At 33.7% G+C, this 15,414-nt stretch overlaps 1 protein-coding gene across 6 annotated transcripts in view; it reads right to left on the bottom strand.

Moving 5' to 3' along the window:
- VPS50 (VPS50 subunit of EARP/GARPII complex) overlaps positions 1-15,414 on the bottom strand; it is a 163,876-nt gene that overhangs the window by 60,779 nt on the left and 87,683 nt on the right. For all 6 annotated transcript variants that reach the window (XR_012512115.1, XR_012512116.1, XR_012512117.1 and 3 more), the window contains exons 21-22: positions 10,230-10,351; positions 1,849-1,929 (exon numbers count right to left, since the gene is read on the bottom strand). Coding sequence is in view for 1 of the 6 variants with exons in the window: in XM_003921207.4 (XP_003921256.1) it covers positions 1,849-1,929; positions 10,230-10,351 (203 nt within the window). In the remaining 5 variants the exon portion in view is untranslated. The remainder of the gene's footprint in view (positions 1-1,848; positions 1,930-10,229; positions 10,352-15,414) is intronic.

The raw sequence follows: 15,414 nt of genomic DNA, 5'->3' as shown, positions 1-15,414 counted from the left end.
ATGTAAATGCAAATTAATGAAGTGAAGATAATTAATACATACCAGCTTAAAAAATCCTGTGATTAAGCAAGGTCTAATAAATGACAAATATATTTTCTAAAATAACAAACCAATGTTTATCCGTATGAGTAATAATTCATTATACACCATGTGGCAAAACCTGAAGCAGAAATTCACATCTTAAGGGTCAACTCTAGGACTGGAGTTGGATGATCACAAGACAGTAGCTAGCAGGGATGACACAGAAATGCCAGAGTGAATGACTCGAGTGGTAAAATTTGGCCCGTCAATCTTGGGGCTTTCAGTCAGAAAGAAGAAAAACTTTAGCTGTGGACTAAGGTGTGGAGAGTAAGATCTCAAACTCAAGGTTATACTTAAGTATCAAATAAGAAGAATAAAAATGGAAACACAGAAAACTGCAAGTGGGGCTGAAAGCTAATGGATTTTACAAAACAAAGACTAAAAACAAAAAAAGAAAGAAAAACAAAAACAAAAAGGCTGGGTCAAATAAGGAGCCTTGACTCTAAAATTGAAAATCAAGAATTAAACGAATACCAAAACCAAGAAAAACAAGTCCAGTTAAGCCAAGAAACAAGAAACTCAGGTACTGGAGTATGTTCATCTACTCTATGAACATTTACTGAAGCAATGCTATGTGCCAAGGTAAGTGGTATCACTCTATTTTTTTAAAATGTGATGTTAAGAAAGAAGGATACCAGTTATTTCCTCTGCCCAAGCAGCACTCACCTGAGACAGCAGCACATGCCTCTCTCACTTTATTGACACCTCTGTTTAAAATCCCCATCCTATCACACTCTACTTCAGTTTCATCTGAGTACTCATGAGTATCTGACACTATATGATATATTTGTTTGTCTTTCTGCTCCAAAAAAATAAAAGTCCCAAGACAGGAAATATCTCTTCTGTGCACTGATGAATTCCCAGCCCTATAACAATGCCTCTCATATAACAATTGTTGCAATAAGTATTTTTTAAAAGAATTAATAATCATGGTTTTAAAAAAGCTTCAATAACAAAAGTATGCACATAATGTAGAGCCTATGAAAAAGGAAGAAAATGATTGCTTGTTTGTGTTAGGTTAAGGAATAAAGGAAAATTCAGAGAACCCTGGGATTAAAGTAGATGCAGAGAAACGTCTAAACAACATAAATTACTGGCTAAAGTGACCAACCACAAGAAAAAAGTTTTTCTCATGTTAAATGCCTATGTTAGCTGAAACACTATAGGTCAACCCTGTGTTGCTGTCTAAACTATCTTCTTAAAACATGCATTTCATCCTGTGACAACCATCAAGAACCAGGCTCCCTACTACACAGCAAACTAAACCCAAACTCTCCTTGAATTTCAAAGCCATTTATAAAGTGTCTCAAACACTGTCTGCAACCTAACTCTGCAGCATAGACCAGTGTCCCAATCATAAGATCTGTCAGACTTTGGGCTGCACCCACCTCAAGACCCTTGCTTATCCTGTATACCTTAATTCAAAGACTTTTCTCTTTCCCATTAATCCTATGCCTGATTTTTGAAGTCTAGCCAAGTGTCACTTCTTCCTTTAGTCCTCCTCTAATATTAGTTTTTCACATAAGCCTTTCTCCTTTTTGAACTTGTGTTTGATGTATGCCCAATATCACATTCTTTCATGTATACTAGTTTCTCTCTGATCAGACTATAAGCAACCTCTGTTTTACTTCCTATATGCACTCATTTAATTCTGAGGACTTGGCTACTACTCAATACACATACAGATACACATTTATATGAAGTTGACTGAATAGCTAATTTCCATTTTATATACTCCAAAAGAATTGATTCCAATTTATTACTTACTAGATCAATAAGGCTTTCCTGTATTCTGTTGAGAGTTGTTCTTAGTCTACTACTACTAAGGCCGAGTCCTGTTGATTCCAACTGAAAAAGAAAAAGGCTTGTTACATCGTTCTAGAGATCATCTTACAAATGTTACATCTTCAAAATAACCAAAGTATTTGATGAGTTTTCACTCAGATACTTAGCCTTCAGAGGGTTTCCATATTGCGTTGACAAATTCTAGCACATCAAGCAAAGAACTCAAATCTCAAAGGAACCAAAGAAACATTTACTTGTGTGCATTTACAGGGCACACTAACATCTATCAATCTTAAGAATTATCAGGAGAGAGTTCTCCAGAATTTTTCTCACAAGTCATTATTTTTAGTTGCAAAACTAAAGATTTTAGATAAAGATATTACACTCTGTTGTATGTAAGGTATGCTGTGCTGTGTTCATGTAGCAGCAGAACAATGTAAAGTTATTTATATTTTTGCTCATTTATTTTTCTTATACAAATTAGCAACAGCCTAAATTCTCATTAAAAAATCAATACAATTTTCTATTAGGCTTGGTAAACATTTCACCGTATAGATAGTACTCTATTCGTATAACAAAGCCAAAGCATTCATAAAAACCTTCACACAAGAGCATAAATGAGAAGGGTAAGAATAAGACATGAAAAGCCAGTTAGTCAGCTTCTTGTGTGATGATTCCATTGATGAAAAGAAATTTAATTTAGAGGTAATGATATATACTTATAGGCATTTGAAAAAATGTTACAATGTTCTCTATGAGCCAATAAATTAAAAACATTATTAATAGTAAGCTATAAAATATATTTCATTAAGTCATAGAAATTATGTATGAATGTGACTATACATGCAAGTAAGCATAAATGAACATTTATTCCTCTTTCTCTACCATTTGAGATACAAGAATGAGAAATTATTTACATGTGTCAGAGAGTTAAGTGAAAATAGTTGTGTTGTAACACTGTGCAATAAAACGTGAACTAATTTTATATGCCAAATTTATAATAATACATTTTATTTTCTCTAGGTTTTAAAATCCATTTTTCTTCTATTTTCATTAAGGTATTATTTATATATAAATTACATTCAGTCTTTTTAAGTACAGTTGGATGAATTTAGTAGTTGCATACAGTCTTGCAACCAGCACCATAATATAAAGAAGAGTTCCTTCCCCATTAAAAATGTCCTCATACCCTTTGTCCTTATCACCTTCCCACACCCTTAATCCATTACTTGCTTTCTCTCACTGTAGTTTTTGCCCTTTCTAAAATTTCATATAAATGGAATAACATCGTATATAATCTTTTGTGTTTGATGTGTTTTACTTAGAATGCTTTTGAGATTGATCCGTGTTGAGTCTGGTGGTATTTTGTGGTGTTTTATTGCTTCATTGTATTTAGTAGTATGAATGCAGTACAATCTCTTCACTTATTCAATTAACATTTGGATTCCAGTTTTGAGCTATTTGAACAATGTCACTATGAACATTCATGTGAAGGTCCTTATCTAGACATATATTATTTTCACTTCTCTCGGGTAAATAACTAGAAGTAGACTTTCTAATTCATATATCAGATATGTTTTTAATCTTATAAGGTACTTCCACATTCTTTTCTAAAGTAGCTGTACTGTTTTCATTTCTACACATAATGCACATGAATTCTAGTTGTTCCATGTCATGGAATAAATATTTGTGTTTTCCCTTAAGTTGAAGCCCTAACCCCCAATGTGATCATATTTGGAGATGGGGCTTTTGGGAGATAAAATCAGCTTTAGATGAGGTCATGAGGGTGGGTCCCTGGTACAGTGGGATTAGTGCCATTTTAAGAAGAGACACTAGGGCCGGGTGCGGTGGCTCACGCCTGTAATCCCAGTACTTTGGGAGGCCGAGGCGGGTGGATCACAAGGTCAAGAGATCAAGACCATCCTGGTCAACATGGTGAAACCCCGTCTCTACTGAAAATACAAAAAATTAGCCGGGCATGGTGGTACATGCCTGTAATCCCAGCTACTTGGGGCAGGAGAATCGCTTGAACCCAGGAGGCGGAGGTTGCGGTGGGCCAAGATTGCACCATTGCACTCCAGCCTGGGCAGCAAGAGCAAAACTCCATCTCAAAAAACAACAACAACAACAACAACAACAACAAAACCAGAGACACTAGAGAGCTTATTGCTCTCTTTCTACATGATCGAAGGAAAGGCCATGTGAAGATGCAGGCAGAAAACCACCACCTACAAGCCAGGAAGGGTGACCTTGCCAGAAAATGAATTGGCCACCACATTGATCTTGGACTTTCTAGTCCCTAGAACTGTGAGAAATAAATTTCTGTTCTTTAGCAGCCCAGTCTACAATATTTTGCTATGGAAGCTGGAGCACACTAAAAGATTCCACAAACTTGTCAATTCTTAATACCGTCAGTCCTTTTAACTAGCCATTGTAGTGGTTGCGCAGAAGTATTACAATGTGCTCCTAACGTGCACTTCTCTAATGACAGTGATGTCAAACATCTTCTCATGTGCTAATTAGCCATTCTGATATCTTCTTTTACAATGCAGATACCTGATAAAATCTCTTCTCATTTTTTAAGCAGGTTTCTTATTGAGTTGTAAGAGTTGTTTGCAGTTTGTGTAAACCTGCCCTTTCTCAATCTGGTTTGCAAAAATTTCTTAGTCTGACTTGACTTTTCATATTTCTGTTCCTTTAGCAAATGTTAACTACCAGGAAGCCCATTTTATCATTATTTTCTTTTATGCTTCATGCTTTTTGTATCTTTTCAAAGATGCATATGCCTAACCCAGATGTCACAAAGATTTTTTCCTAGTTTTTCCAAAAAGTTTCTTAGTTTTAGAAGTTCTTTAGGTCTTATAAACAATGTTATTTATATTCTTTTTATAGTATGAAGAAGGAGTTGAGGCTTCTTTTCATACTCTTATCTAAGTGTACTAGCAGTATTTGTTAAAAATAACTATTTTTTCTAATGAACTGCCTTAGTGCCCTTTTCAAAAATCAATTGTCCATGTAAGTGTGTCTATTTCTGTTGCACTGATCTATATGTCTACTGTTAGGTCAGTTCCATACTTTATGAATTACTGTAGCTTTGGAGTAAGTTTTTGTGAAATCAGGTATAAAAATCCTCTAAGTCTGTTTTTCAAAAATGTTTTGGCTATTATGAATCTTTTGCTTTGTGTATCAATTTTAAAATACACTTCTAAATATCTTCAAAAAATACATTGCTACAGTTTTGATTGGGATTATACTGAATCTACACATTTGGAGAAGACTGCCATCTTTACAATATTGAGTTTTCTACTATATGTACGTGGTATATCTCATTATTTATTTACATAATCTTTAATTCCCTTTCTAGGCTTTAATATTTTCAGCGTACAACTCTATAAATTATCTGTTAAATTTCTAAAAAAAAAAAATTGATGTTATCTTAAGTAAAGCTTTTTAAACTTTTTCATTTTCAAATTGTTCATTATTATTGATTTTTGTATCCTGACTTTATATTCTAGGAGTTTGCTAAACATATTTATTACTTCTAGAAGCTTACTTGTGGAGTCCTTAGGATTTGCCGTATCATCTGCAATTAAGGACAACTTACATTCTTTTCCAATTCATATGCTTTATGTTTCTTAAGACAAATGCTAGAATCTCCAGCACAATTGTTTGGGGTTTTTTTGTTTTCTTGGTGTGTGTATTTTTTTTTTTTTTTTTTTTTTTTTTGAGACAGGGTCTCACTCTGTTGCCCAGGCTGCAGTGCAATGGTGTAATCACAGCTCACTGCAGCCTCAACCTCCAGGGCTCAAGCAGTCTTCCTGCCTCAGCATTCCGAGTAACTGGGACTACAGGTACAAGCCACCACATCTGGGTAATTTTTTTTTTTTTTTTTTTTTTTTTTGTATTTTTAGTAGAGACTGGGTTTCGCCATATTGCCCAGGCTTGAGTTCTTCTGGGTTCAAGCAATCCTCCCACCTCAGCCTCCCAAAGTGCTAGGATTACAAGTGTGAACCACCATGCCCAGCCGATTTTTTATATTTAAAGTGTGTCTTTTTGTTTGTTTGTTTTTTAGTGTGGGCTTTATTTTTAATCCATTCTGACAGTCTCTGCCATTGGAGAGTTGAGTCCATTATCATCTAATGTAATGATTAGCTGAGTTTCCACCTACTGTTATATTTTCTGTTTTCCCTCTTTGGTTCTTCCTTTACTGCCTTTTGTAATTATATGAATATATTTTTAGATTTCTAATTTAATATTCCTGTTGGCTAAGAGTTAAAGTCATTTGTATTATTTTTCATGGTCATTCTGTGGATTATAATATTCATCGCTGCTATACAGATATCTTGCTATACAGAAATCTTGCAACCTTATACATCCATACCCTCCCCACATACTTTGTGACAGTTTTTATATATAATACATCTACATATATTATGAACTCCAGGAAGACTATGCTATGATTTCAGTGTTAAACAGCTCTATGGTTTATAAAGAAAGTAAGTGGATAAAGAAAAAAATTATCTTTTGAATTTTCACAGGTAGACTCCATTACCAGTGCTCTTCACTCTTTTCTAAAGATGTAAGTTTTCTTGTGTTATCATTTCTCTTCAGTTTGAATAACTTCCTTTAGGAATTCTTATATGTCCCTTGTGATGAATTCTTAGTTTTTTTGTTCTTTTTATATAAAAGTATCTTAATTTCACTTTCATTTTCAAATGATGTTTTTACTGGATATAAAATTCTGAATAGACAGTGTTTCTTTTTCTTTTGTACCTTTAAGGTATTGTTTAACTCTCTTTTAGCCACCATAGTTTTCTAATGGGACATCAGCTGTTAATTAGATTATTGGTCCCTTTTATACAATATGTCTATTATGGTTTTCAAAAAAATATTTGATCATAGTATAACCTGCTGGACATTTCTTTATGCTTCCTCTTCTTGCTGTTCATTTAGCATCTTGTATCTGCAAAATTTGGGGACAATGTTTCTTCAAATATTTTTTCTGACCCATTCTTTTCTCTCTTCTTATCCATCTGATATTCCAATTACATGTATGTTTGAACATGTGATATAATCTAACATGTTTGTGAGGCTTTTTTGCTTTTAAATATTATGTTCTTCACTATGAATAATTTTGATTTATTTTTCTTTAAGTTTACATATTCTTTCTTCTGTCATGTCCATTTGGCCAGTAAGTATATTGAATACATTTTTTTGTTGTCTCCTGAAATTGTATTTTTCAGTTTTAGGGTTTCCCTTTGGTTTTTTATTATTGTCACTACTAGGACTTACTATTTCTCTGCCAAGATGTTCATGCATTTAAAATGTATTTTGTTTTACTTCACTGAAGATTATTATAATAGCTCATTTAAAATCCTTATCCCTTGGTTCCAATATCTTAAACTAGATTGATTTGGTGCTGTGTCTGTTAGGTAAAGTTGGATTGTATCACCGACTTTATTCTGAAGATTCTGGATACTGTCATTTTTCTCCCATAAATACCATTTCCTTTGTTTTCAGTACATAAGTTTCTTGGCTGAGCTTTAACTATAAACTTTCTCCTGTGTAGCAGCTCTGGTCTCTGCTTATATATTATTTTCTTTCACTGGGGTGCGGTCAGTTTGATCATGGAATCACGTATCTCCCAGTCTGAGATATAGGTGGACTGAATTTGAAAATCCCCTCACTTGATTTTTTTCTTCTGCACTTCCTCCATTCTCTTCAGTGTCCCAAGTTTTCTGGGTGCACTTTTCTGATTCTCCAGTCCATAAAGACTTCAGGTTTTCCCATGCTTGCCTCCAATGGGCTGCATGGACTGCACTTAGCCCTAAGCTAAAAGCCATGGTGATAAAATTTATTTTCATAGCTCCCCTTTCTCCCATCTGCAGACTAGCATGAACGTCCAACCAGAGTCTGTTTGCTGCTTCCATTTACTCTCCAATGTCTTCAAATAGTTGCCCTTTCCATAACATTCAGATTTTATGGTTGTTTTCTGCAGGAAATATTATCTAGAAAGGTCTTAGTCTGTCATACCTGGAATTAGAAGTTAATTCATTTCTTAAATATATAGATACCTATTTACAGACCTTCTACAAAGAAACAGTTTTCCTAATGAAAGGTAACCTTAAATGAGGCTCACAAACTGTTGTCCAGTAAGAACCTTCAAAAGATTTCCTGGGATGGCAAATAATTAGAACAACAGTCCATACACCATGAGTGTCTACTATGTGTTTACTATTGTTTTAAGTAAGTTATAGAATGGTCTTTACAAAAAAGAGTGAACCAGAAAGATCAAAGAAAATGTAACTTAAGAGGTAAATAATGGAAAGCTGGGGAAAAGGCAAGATGAAGCAATGCTATGAGTAACATATTATAATAGAATCCAATAGGTCAGATATAAAAATAGAGCATGAGGTGGTACGTTATAAGCAGTTCAGTGAATATCAGTAGTTTCTGGAGGAATTAGTATCAATAGGAGCAATCCTTTGGACTAATATATATACTGTGTCCCCAACCAATGATTTCTAGAAACCACAACCCCTTAGAAAAAGATGCTTATTTTTCTACAAGGAGTATCTATCTAAATTCTCTCACACAAGTTCCTTTCTTCTGACAGAAAAGCAGATACAATCATATAACCCGTTTTTCCCATTCTACACATTACCTGAATGCCCCTCCCCTGGTAACACTAAGATTCAACAGCTAATGGGGCAATTCAGAATATTTATTTATGAGTATAAAAACTTCCATGATTTCTGTTGGGCCTGAAAAGCTTATTATCTTAGGAAATTAAAAGCTACCACTTCAATACTATACACACACGTGCTTATTTGTGCTACTTATTTATTTATAGATTTTCTTTTGTTTCAGTATAAATAGTTCTTAATAAGTCTTACAAAACTGAAAATGCTTTAAATATAAACTTTCAGATTAGCGTGTGCATAACAAACATTAAATCAAATATCCAATATATTTTACAATAAGCACCTAAATATACTTTGCTAAATGTCTCAGGTACTAATGAATGCCATTCTGAAAAAAAATCTGTGTCAGTGCATAATCAGCTGGGAAATCACGCCCAAAAACATTCGGTTCCCAAAAGTTTCAGAAAGATCTTATTTTAACATATTTTATCAATAATATGGTCTGCAACTGTTCTGTCCCATAGGATACTATTAACGTTACTATTTATACTTAAAGATAAATTAACTAAAATTAGATACAATTAAGAATTCAGTACCTAAGTCAGTTAGTCATACATATTTCAAGGCTCAACAGCCATGTGTGGCTAGTGGTTAGCATACTGGACAGTGCTAATACAGAATATTTCCACTATTGTGAATTTTCTTAGCCAGCACTGGTTTAGTGGCATAGCCCAAAAGACAAAGTAAGACTCACGTACAAGACGAAAACATTCTGACAATTAGCTAAAACTCTACAATGTCTGCCTCCGTTAATATTTATTTAGTGAGTTTCTAAATTCAGAGTGGTGAATTAATACATACTTTATAGTACATAAATTCTGCAGCAACATTTTGTCACTGGTCATACTAGCATTCTTTCTAAGAAATATTTTTCAGAATTAAAAACCCAAGAAATTCAGGGCCTATATAAAATGATTATGTCTTTAACATACTTGTGATCACAGCAAGGATATAACTATTTACATAATGAATGTAGTTATGCATTGAAATTTGCATTTTTAAAAAGATATGAAATATAAGTAATATTATTATATATTCATAGGACTCAATGAAATGTTTTTACACAGAAAACTGCCAAATATCTGTGAAAACCATATAATTATTTTAAAGTATTAAATTAGTTACCTGCCTAATATTGTGTTATTTTCTGTGAGTAGTAGAAAAAGATACATTCAATAAAAGTTTTGGAAACACAAAAAGGAGGTGCAGAAAACATTAATTCTATGGAAGACAGATGGCTGGGTCAGTTCAGATTTTCAATTATTTTAATAAATATTTTTCATTATCTTTTAAATGTATTAGTGACTGCTAAGGTTGTTATCCAGTATTTAAAATGTCTCATTTACTGTTTTGTATTTTACATGGGGCAAGATTTAAATAAAGTAACCTGTACATTTTTCATTGCCAAAATATCTCAAGGTTAAAAACAGATGTTGTACTTTTTCTGCCAAAAATTTGAATGTGCTCATCATACCACAGCTTAAAATTAATATATAAATAAGGTAATAAGGCAGACAGAAAGCTGATATCAATAATTTTATATTTGATGCATAATCTGCAAAATAATGTTTCTGTGTATCTTCTACAGAGAGAATGAAAAACTTTAACACTTATAAAGTAAATTTTAAAAGATTTTTTTCCCTCTAAAGGTGGACTTACTGAATCATTCCGACCAAAAAAGGTATATATTGCATACAAGTAATAATCAAATAGTTGAGACATGAAATGAATAACATCAAAGGCAATTGGCTTAAGAATGTTCATCATCTGCATATATTTCCCTGAAAAGAAAAAAGAATCAAAAATTAAGTAAAACAAAATTAAAATCTGTTAGTGTTTAATTATAAAAAGACAGTAAAATTACTAAAATATTTTAATATAATGAAATATTACACTCCTTCACACTAGCCATGTCTCACGTACACAGTAGTCACATGTGGCTAATGGCTACTGTATTGGACAGCATAGATAATGAACAGTTCTATCATCTTTGAAAGTTATGTTAGAGAGTACTAACATAAATAATACAAATGATATTTTCCTCTTACTACATTTTCCTGTTTTGCAAATTTTTATGGAACTCTTATACTCTTCTACAAATGACACTGTACAAATGAACAACACCAGTTCTCTTTTCTAGGCATTTCCATTTCAAATAATTTCTTGGAAAATGTGTAAGTTTAATAGAGTAAAATACAATATATTTGAGAAAATATTTGTTTTTCATAAGCTTATACACACATAGCACAAGCAGAAAAGCAAGAGGAGAAATGATGCATGCAAGGGACTGCCCATTCCCCTGAATCCTAGCCCTGTGAAATCTTGTGTCAGAGGCCAAGAACATTTCTTTATTACTGTATCAATCAAAAGCTCAATATCCACAAAGTGCAAAGAACATATCTTTCTCATTCCTTTTTTTGGAAGATGCCAATATCTCATTCCTTTTCCTCTACATATATAATCAGATATAGTCACAGAAAAAAAACAACAAATCAAACTTCTGCATTTACAAACTTGCTAACGTATTTGAAGGGTTCGTTAGAGATGAATCAAATAACTACAAGTCCACAATTCTGCTTCTTTTATATGGGAAATAATAGGTAAAGAAGCATATCTAGTAAAAATGTTCTATACCTTCTTCTGCAGAGGATCTTAAAATAGGCCATGTGCTTAATTTCCAAATAAGCCAATAATTCAGGTGCTGTCTCTACTTCACATAACTGCTATAATTTTAAATGGGTACTATTAAAGACACCATGACTCAAGAGAAAACACATTTACTGCAGTACAAGAAATGACAAATATACTCCAATGAAAATGTCTACTATCAAAATAATTTCTTTAAGAACTCAGTACATCTTTCTTTATGTGGGAAATGATTTTAAGTAACAGATGGTCAAGAAGAAAAACACAAACACAAATACACAAGAAAACAAAGTAACAACCACTCAACTCAGATTTTATTTTTATTCCTATTTAAAAATTCTTCTGTTTCAGAATCATCCTTTACAATTATTTCACACAGTCAGACATATTTTTGAAAAATCCCATTTGAAAAATATTTGAAATATACTTCTCCTAAAACACTCTGGATCATTATGCAGATATTTTCTCAGTTACAAAACATATAGTTACTTAAGCTCCAGCTTGTTAACATATAAAATAATGCAACACTGTGAAGAAAAAAATATTACATTACTCAGTTTAAAAAAAAGAAAAACAGATAAATAAGTAGAATGAGGTAGAATGCAAATAAGTAGGCTGACATGCATCTAGAATACAAGTTCCTCTCCATTCCCTACAATATTAACCACTGTTTAAATACCTAATCTTGAGAAAGGATGCAAAAATGAATTATTCATAGGCAAAGACTCTTTTAAATGTGTATTCAGAAGAAAAAAATACCTGTTCCTTACCACTTTGAAAAGAAAATTAAAACATAAGGATATTAATTTATTCATTCAACAAACACTTTTTGCAGCCTAACTATATACTTTTGCCTTGTATTAAGGAATGAGGAATTACACAGAATCCCGGCTGTTGCACCTTAAAAGGCCATACATAGAAGACAATAATCAATAAGCAGACCATCAGTATATTACAGAGTGAAGAGTGAGGACTCTGTCTTTCCAGTTCAAGAGAACAAAACAGGCAGGCAGTAGACATTTGGAGGCTTGAGGAGGCATATATGCCTCCGCAGATCTTACTGAATTATAAGAGAACCTTACAATGAATTAATTCCGTATCTATGAAGAGAAGAGGGTGAGAAGGCAAAGCTAGTAAGTTTGAGCCCAAGAAAATAAAAAATGTGAAAACATTTCTACTAGAGGTTGGTAAATTTTTCCTGTAAAGGACCCAAGAGTTGATAGTTTAGGCTTTGCATATCACAGAGTCTCTGTGGCAACTATTCAGCTCTGCTGTCTTCTGTTTCAACTGCTCAACTATGCCACTGTAGCACAACAGCAGCTACAGACAAGCAATATGCAAACAAATGAGCATGGGTGTGCCAATAAAACTTTTTTTATAAAAATAGGCAGCTGGCAGCTCAAAACATCTGACATCTCTAGATGACAGACAGTAAATGGGAACAGGTTGATGGAAAAACAAGCCAATAAAACCATAAGAGGGGCACAAAGGTGGTGGAAGCTATTCAGTAGGACAATAACTACTTAGAATCAAGCTGGAACAGCAGGAGTGAGAAACAGGACTGAAAAAGGATCCAACTATAAGTTCACATATAGGATAAACTGTACCAGTCTCCACTCCCCCTCCACCACTATTCCTCTCTCCTCTCCAGCAGTTAGAGGTGTAGGATGCTAGAATTTGCCCACAAAACAAAACAGAAAACCTTAGGATTCCTCTCCAAGAGAAATGATAAACAAACTAAAAAAAAAAAAAAAAAAAAAAAAAAAAAAAAAAAGAGATGAGGGGGCAAAGGAACTTAAAAAAAATAATAAATTGAAAAGCTAAGGCTTCTACCTCATTCTGAGATTTGAAGGATCTGTCCCCATAAAGGCTGCCAGTAAATCCACCCAAGCCCTTTCCTATTTTGATACAAAGTTCCCAGTCAGAATTTCTACTGAAGAGAAAGAGCCAGCTGAACATAGAACATAGTCCTAATTACTCCCAATAAACACACAATGGCTATGTAAGCCTTCTATTTTAAATCTAAATAGATAATCAAAAACACCAGACACACAAAGAAAACTCAGACTTTGAAAATAAATAGGAAAGTTGATCCCAAAGGAAATAATTCAAGCTAAAAAAGAGAAATATAATAATTATGTAGAACTCAGTTAAAAAAAAAAAAGAATATGCAAAAAAGAGAGTTTAAAGTTAAATTAGGTCTCTTAAAAGTTATGACAAAAGACAATGCTATGGGAAACATCTGAGAAAACAGATATAAAGGACCAATTTGAGTAAAGGAGGAAATTGTTTTAAAAAGAAAGAACAGAGAAAATAGAGGTAAAAATTATCAAAGAAATACTAGTGTCAGTAATAGCTGAGGAACACAGGAACTTTCAGACCAAAAGAGCCCACAAACTATCCAACACACTTAGAGAAAAAGAAATCAGGCACATCAACATAAAATTCTGGATCAAGAGAAAAACATGAAAAGCTTTCAAAGGCAGAGAGAGAAATTCACCTGAGACAGAAGAGAATGCTAGAAGTTCCAGTTCTGATGAAAATAATTTTTAATCTACAACTCTATTCACAGCTAAATTGTCATTCAAGTAAAAGAGAAAAAAAAAAAAGACATTTTCAGACTGACATGAATTCAAAACATTTACTTCTCTTCAGCCTTTTCTGGGAAATAACTAGAAGACAAACTGAAACAAACCAAGAAATTGCCTCCACACTGCTGGCAGTGCTTTTCATCACAAGTGCTTCCTTACTGTTTGTTGACTGTGTTGCTGTGAGATATACTACCTTGATAAAAACTTGAATGCATGTTTCTGAAGTGAGCCTGCCTAGTTTAAAAAAATGTTATCAGTGGTTCAAGATGTAGTTCAGATGCACTCTATCCTTTACTCCCCGCTTTCAGAGTTCCTCACAGAGAGGGCAGAGCGAGAAGCAGACACAGCAGGCCTTGAAACACTGAAGCAGAAGGTTATCTAATGCAGAATGGATGCCCAGGAAAGGCATCGCTTCCCAAATTACCAATTGTAAGAGTTTACTGTTCCTGCCTCCAAGCTATATTATATTATTTCTGATCTGTGACTAATTAACTTTGTTTAGGAGTGACAGTTAATGTCCCTGATTTCTTCCACTTGCTGTGAAGCAGGAATGTTAAGAGCCTACTGGCTCTAGGATAAGGCAGCCTGGGTTTTACCACTTATCAGATGTGTTACAATTTATCTCTCTGAGCTTCAGTTACTTGGTATGTAAAATGGATATTGTGAAGAATTCATAAGAAAATGCATGTGAAGTATGAAGTATTTACAAAGCATATGATGTGTTTACCTAGCATCCAATACACACCTAGAAAATCTTAGCTACTGCTAATAGTTATTAGCTATTGCTAATAATTAATATCATTATGATGATGATGAATGCATAAGGAAGAGGTAAAGGATGTTACATAAAGGGAACCTAACCTAATCTGTAGATGAGGACAAGCTTCACAGGGGAAGTACTGCTTTAAAGTCTCTAATCCCAAATCTAGACCATAGGGAAGAGACACACAGAGGGACTGGCAAAGAAACCAACCAAGTAGCAGCATGGACAAGAACTAGAAACAAGAGAATGAGCAGTGGGCCTGCCTTAGCCAACTCATCAATGGGAGACACAGAGGAGAAGTGTGGTTAAGACAAGAAAGATGGCCCAGAGGAATTCAGGGTTTCAGCAGTCAGCCAAGCCACACCTTCTGTGTAGAGGAAGGAATACACAAGTGCTGGAAACGTGGGGGAGAAATTTCTCCCATTGTGGATATGACAAAAGAGAAAATGAGTTTCTTCTATGTTGAAGATTTTAAAAATTAAGGTTTGTCAGTTCAACATCTATTGGCTTCCTACAAAAAAGTGAAAAGGACTTGGCCAGGTGCCACGTATAGATGCTACAAAAATGATTTAAGACACTTTTCTCATCTGTAGGAGTTTATAATCTCATGGGACACAAGCAGGAATAGATTCTGAGTTGGAAGCATATTCATTATTCTTATTTCAGTACACTAATTTGAGAAATCATCAATGAATATAAATAGCATATAAAGCCATAACAGTACATAAGATAAACTGGAAAAGCTATATACGAGGCATAAAGGAAAGGAAAGTTGGCTCAGCTCAAGCAATTCAGGAAAAGGTATTGAATAATAACATGAAGACTAGAGTAAAAAATTAAGAAG

This window comes from Saimiri boliviensis, chromosome 10, assembly GCF_048565385.1.
Source record: "Saimiri boliviensis isolate mSaiBol1 chromosome 10, mSaiBol1.pri, whole genome shotgun sequence".
In the NCBI taxonomy this organism is placed as follows: Eukaryota; Metazoa; Chordata; class Mammalia; order Primates; family Cebidae; genus Saimiri; species Saimiri boliviensis.
Note: the sequence above shows the minus strand (reverse complement) of the source record. Positions and strands in the feature narration are given on the sequence as shown.